Below are 6,148 nucleotides of genomic sequence, written 5' to 3' on the forward strand. Positions count from 1 at the left end.
ACTTCAAGTACTATATTGAGTAGATACAGAAAGAATGGACAGCCTTGTCTTATTCCAGATTTTAGTGAAATTGCTTTGGGTTTATCTCTATTTAATTTGATGTTGGCTATAGGCTTGCTGTAAATTTCTTGTGTTATGTTTAGATACATTGTCCCATATATCTTGATCTCTCCAAGAGTTGTATCATGAAGGGGTGTTGGATTTTGTCAAAATCCTTTTCAGTATCTGTTAAATGATCACATGGTTTTATTCTTTCAGTTTGTTTATATGGTCGATTACATTGACAGATTTTCTTTTTTACTTAGTTTTTATTTAAAAATTACTTTTCATTTTACATACCAACCCCGGTTCCCTCTCCCTCTTCTTCTCTCACCCCTACCTCCCCCTTTCCAATCCCCCATCCACTACTCAGAGGGGTTAAAACCTTCCTTGTGGAGTCAACAACTTGAGGCAGGACCAAGCCCCTCCCCCCATATCTAGGCTGAGCAAGGTATCCCACCATAGAGAATGGGCTTCAAAAAGCCAGTTCATGCACCTGGGATAGGTCCTGGTGTGACTGCCAGGGGCCACCCAACAGATCGAGCCACATAACTGTCACCCACATTCAGTGGTCCCCAGCAGGTTCTCCAGCTGTCAGTCCGTAGTCTGTGAGCTCCTACTAGCTTGGGTCAGCTGTCTCTGTGGTTTACCCCACCATGCTCTTGACCCCCCCCCTCCTTGTTCATATGATGTCTCCTTCCTGTCTTCAACTGAACTCCAGGAGCTCAGTCCAGTGCTTGGTTGTGGGTCACTGCATCTGCTTCCATCCGTTACTGGATGTAGGTTCTATGATGACAATTAGGGTAGTCACTAATCTGATGAAAGGGGAAGGCCCTTTCAGACACCCTCTCTACTATCCTTTGGGATTGAATGGCTACAGGCCCAGGCTGGATGGAAGCCTCTGTCTACATAGGTCCTCACAATTGAGCCACATGTGCTGTAGTCACTGGGCCATCTTTCCAATCCTTCTGTGTGTTTCAAATGTCATTGCTTTGCTCAGTTCAAAAGATGTGTCATCGGAGTCACCATCATCTGAAGTAACACCCCCAGAGCATACTCAACACTCAGTCAGTGTTTCCTGGTCCTGAGGAAAGGCTGAAACGTCATGGCAGGGAGCACACAGTAGAACAAAGATCCCCACGTCATCATAGTAAGGAAGCAGAGAAAGTGAGGAAGGGCCCACTCTCTTCATTGTCCCCCAACTTCTGAGTGTCTAACACCTCCTCTTAGCCCATGAAATTATGCATCACCAATGGATTGATCCACCAGTGAAGTTGGAACCCTCAGGATCCAATCATTGCCCAATGGTCCATCACCTGACAACCAAGCCTACAGCACATGACCTTTGAGGGGACATTTTAGATCCAAACTGGGACTTCCCATTTTTTTATTTACTTATCACTATTTATTTACAACAAATGTTTTCAATTAATGTTTACTTCTCTCTGTTATAAAACCAACATGTGATGACTGCAAAAATTTTAGATAGCAAAATATGACTAAGATAGAAAATCATATTTTGCTATCTAAAATTTTTAATATTAAAAATCATTTTAATCTTACTACCCTACTCACTGATACCTAGTATGTATATATATATATGTGTGTGTTTATATATACATATGCATGTATGTATATGTATATGTGTGTGTCTACCTCTTTAAGTGGTGTGTGTGTGTTAAAAACACATGTACATATGTGTTCTAGTACATGTTTCATTGCTGTACCAACTACCTGAGAAAAGCAAAAGAGGAGGGAAATTGATGTTGGCTCATAGTTTCGAAGGTTTTAGTCAGTGGTTATTTGGTCCTCAGATGAGGTTTAGCATCATGACAGATAGTGTGTGCTGGAGCAAAACTCCTCACCTCATGGCAGCCACAAATCAGGAAGACAAAAACAGGAAAGTGTCAGGGCAAAATACCCCCTTCAAAGACACACCCCAGCACCCAAGTCCTCCAAGCAGGCTCCACCTTCCAGGATATCCACCACCTCATAAAAGTCTTAGGAATTTTGAATTCAGACCCTTCCTGATCCAATTACTTTCCCCAAAATTCATCAGGGGGCAACTAATTTTAAAATATAGGCTTTCAGGAGGTATTATTTATCCAAATCATAACAACATGTTTGGTAATACATAGGCTAATTTTATATGAATTTTTATATTCTTAATTTTCTACCTAATATCATATCATGTTTCCCAACAATACTTTTTAAAAACATTTATTTATTTTTATGTTATGTGTATGGCTATTTAGCCTGCATGTATGTAAGGCATAGCATGTGTACCTGTCATCCATGAATACCAGAAGAAGGCTCAGATTTCCTGGAACTGGATAGTTGTAAGTGACCATGTGGGTCCTAGGAAGTGAATCTAGGTCCTCTGCAAGAGCAACAAGTGCTCCTAACTGCTGAGCCATCTCTCCAGACCCACTTTTCAGTGATGCTTAACACTTTCTCAGACATAGTACACATTACTGTTTGCATAGTATTTCATGAGGTTGGGAACTCATATTGGTGGTTCCCAATAATTATGTAATGAATAGCTTATATATAAAAGTCAGTCTGCACTTACAAATTTTCCTGAAGAACAGAATCCTAGAGGTGAAATTTCAAAACCCAAACTTATGAACATTATTATAAAGACTCATAACAAATATTTTACATGTTTTCAATTGATTTATTATTAAATTAACATGTATTTATTAAATTAATCTATAAAGCAATCTTTTTAAGTGCCACTGATTCCCAAATTTTGTTACCTCTAATCCATTAACTTTTCACAGTGTAGCATTCATTCTTGGACCCACAACACTTTCACTGAAGATAAAAAGCATGAAGCATGATGCTAGATCCTAAGGATGCAATAGTAACCAGGATTGCCATGATCCCTGCTTCAAGGAACTTGATTTCTGACTGAGAGCTAAGATATGGGACTACTTGCTTTTTGTTGTTGCTGATAATGATGATGATGTTTTTAGGGGGGACATAGTTTTCCTGCTGATAGTGATAATGATGCTTTTAGGGGGGACATAGTTTTCCTGTAAAGCCATGACTTTCTGTAACTTGCTCTATAAACAGGGTGGCCTTGAACACAGAGATCTGCCTGCCTCTGCCTTCCAAGTGCTGGGATTAAAGACATGCACCACCATGCCTGTCTTTCTCATGGGAGGAAAGTACAGGATGGTTTAAGGCTCATGCTCAACTCTTTGGGTCTCATGGAAAGTCTATTTTGGGAATCTTAGTTTAAACCACAACCTGATGGAGAGTAGGAGCCAACAAGGGTTGGGTTAAGGGTAAAGAGAGAGAATGGTGTATTTGGAAGTCTTAATGTGTCCCCAGAGTGCAGAGAATGAGTTTCAGCTCATTCTTCCTCCAAGTTCATGTCCTTGCCCTGTATCCAGCTCACTTGATGCATGTATATGGTTTCCACAATGCAGTGAGCCTTTCTCAAGATGTAGTCATGGGGCAGCCTCCCAAGTTAATTCCCTTTATTTTAGTAAAAGGTTTTGATGATTCAGACAGCTCTTGCTTTATGAAACTCCTAGCCCCTATAGAAAAAGGGGGAAGATGAGGGCTGGCATGCCTGGGAGACATTTCATAGTGCCCTGTTCCACCAGCAAATAAGGGGGTGCTCCCTCAAAGAACCTGTACAGAAATAAAATGAGAGGTAGAAGGGGGAGTGTGCATGGGTCCTGCTGTCACGTGAATCAGTTCTTGAACAATGATGACATAGGAAGAGTACTGTCCATGTCTTTCTAAGGACTCATTCTGGGGGTCTACCCCGGCCTGTTACCTTGAGGAAAGCCCTTTTCACATCTTTGTTCCGGAGGCTGTAAATAACAGGGTTGAGAAAAGCAGAGATGACGTTGTAGAACAGGGCAAGTTTCTTGTCCTCTTCTGGCGAGGCCTTAGAACCAGGCTTCATGTACATGACCATGGCTGGCACACAGAACATGGTGACCACAGTTATGTGTGATGCACAGGTAGAGAATGCTTTCAGTCGCCCCTGTGCTGAACGGATCTTCAGGATGGATGCAAAGATGTTGACATAGATGACGAGGATAATGGACAAGGGAATCAGTATAACACTGAACCCAAGAATGAAGTCTACTTGGTCATTGACGGAGGTGTCTGCACAAGCCAGCTTTAAGACTGCAGGGACTTCACAGAAGAAGTGATTGATCTTGTTGGGGCCACAGTAGGGGAGGCGCATGGCAAATATGGTGTAAACAAGAGCAGAGGTGACACCACAGAGTCCACAGAAAATGACCATTACCCCACACAGACATGGGCTCATGATGACCCTGTACCTGAGTGGGTGGCAGATGGCTACATACCTGTCTATGGACATTATGGCAAAGAGCCAAGACTCTGTGACACCAAACACCAAGAAAATGTACATTTGAGTCACACAACTGGAGTAAGAGATTGTCTTCCTCTGGCTGACCAGATGTGCCAACATCTGGGGTACAGTTGTGGTGGTATAGCCTAAGTCCAACATGGAAAGGATGCCAATGAAGAAATACATGGGGGTATGGAGGTGTGAGTCCAAGCAGATGAGGATGAAGATCAAGCCATTGCCCAGAATGATCAACAGGTAAATCGTCAGAAAGGCCGAGAAGAGCAGAGGTGTGGCCCTGGGGCTCAGGGAGAAGCCCAGAAGAATGAATTCTGTCACAAAGGTCTTATTGGGAGCTTGCATTACGCTCTATCCTTAATGAAGAAGAAGGCATCAATTCACACAGGGGATTAGCTAAGGCATGCACTAGAGTTGGGGTTAATTAGTGATCCGCAGCCAAATTTTATGAAACTCCATTATATCCCTCTTAATAGGACTACCCACTTTACCTGTCACTGTCCTCTGGAACCACTCCCAGGAAGCTTATGAAGAACTGAGATTCATACACGGTGCTGGCTCTGCCTCTAAAGCAGTAGCTCCCTTCTCAGCCTCAGTTTCTCCTGCTATGAAATGAAAGCCCTGGAAAAGATTACCTAATTCTCCTTGCCAGAGTCTTCCTCCTATTAAGGCATTTAAGTCTCCTTCAGACAGCCAAGTGATTAGAGATAAATATGGTGTAAAAACTCTATGTAGGAGGGGATGGCTTAACAGTTACGAGCACCCAACGCTCTTTCAGAGGACCTGGATCCCCAGCACCCATGTGGTGTCTGTAATTCCAGCTCCAGGGGTTCTAATGCCCTCTTCTGGCCTCTGCAGGCACCAGACACATACATGGTGTACATATATACATTCAGGCAAAACACTAAGACATAAAAGTAGAAATAAAATACTTTTAAAATTCTATGCAAACTGGCAATTCAAATGCCTGAGATAGGGTGAGACTCCACTTGGTCCCTTCAAAGACATTAAGTTCTTTTCTTTTTCTCCTAAATTTTACACTCAATAGGGTACACAGACCAGAATGTCTCTAACTGCTTATATCACAGGCCACTTCTTGCTCCTGAGTGACTGCTTGAGTGAGCCATTTACCCTTTCTCCGAGCCTTTGAGACCGCTTCTAAAAGTATAAAATGGAAATAAACACATAAGAAGAAAACTGAGTTATCTACCATGAAAATCACCCTGAAAGAGGTCTAACGTATAGTATATGCTCATTAAATGGTAAGTGTATTTCTGAATGGCACACAAACAACCAAGACTCGGGTCCAAGCTACACAGTGTCCCTATGAAACCAGTCTGCACCCAGGATGCTCACAGTCAGCTATCACTCTCCCACATGTCTACCCCTGTTTTTTCTCCTTACAAAAGCCAGCTTATTGACTCAACTATTTCCGTTCCTCACACACACACCCCTGAGCCTCAGCTTCCATATGTGAGCAGGGAAAAGCACCTCTTCCAGGGGGTGTCGTCTGCATGGCTGATGCCTGAGAATAGAACAGTGTGGGTGCTGTCACCAAAGCACCTGGCTTCAGCCTGCTTGTTCTTGGGCCACCTTAGCTGAGTCTTCACAAGAATCTTGTGTCTACATCCAATCCACTAACATTCTCTCTCTCTCTCTCTCTCTCTCTCTCTCTCTCTCTCTCTCTCTCTCTCTCTCTCTCTTTATTTGTGTGTATGTGTGTTTTCCTGCATAACTTTTCACTTTTCTTAG

General features: G+C 42.6%; 1 protein-coding gene across 1 annotated transcript; it reads right to left on the bottom strand.

Moving 5' to 3' along the window:
• Nucleotides 1-3,802: 3,802 nt before the first annotated feature.
• LOC126496220 (olfactory receptor 2A2-like) lies at nt 3,803-4,741 on the bottom strand. Its single transcript, XM_050133766.1, has one exon. The coding sequence runs from the start codon at nt 4,739-4,741 to the stop codon at nt 3,803-3,805; it is 939 nt and encodes a 312-aa protein (XP_049989723.1).
• Between the last annotated feature and the right edge of the window lie 1,407 nt (nt 4,742-6,148).

The sequence above is a fragment of the Alexandromys fortis genome, unplaced genomic scaffold (assembly GCF_014885135.2).
Source record: "Alexandromys fortis isolate MF-2015 unplaced genomic scaffold, M_Fortis_MF-2015_v1.1 scaffold_1897, whole genome shotgun sequence".
NCBI classification, from domain to species: domain Eukaryota; kingdom Metazoa; phylum Chordata; class Mammalia; order Rodentia; family Cricetidae; genus Alexandromys; species Alexandromys fortis.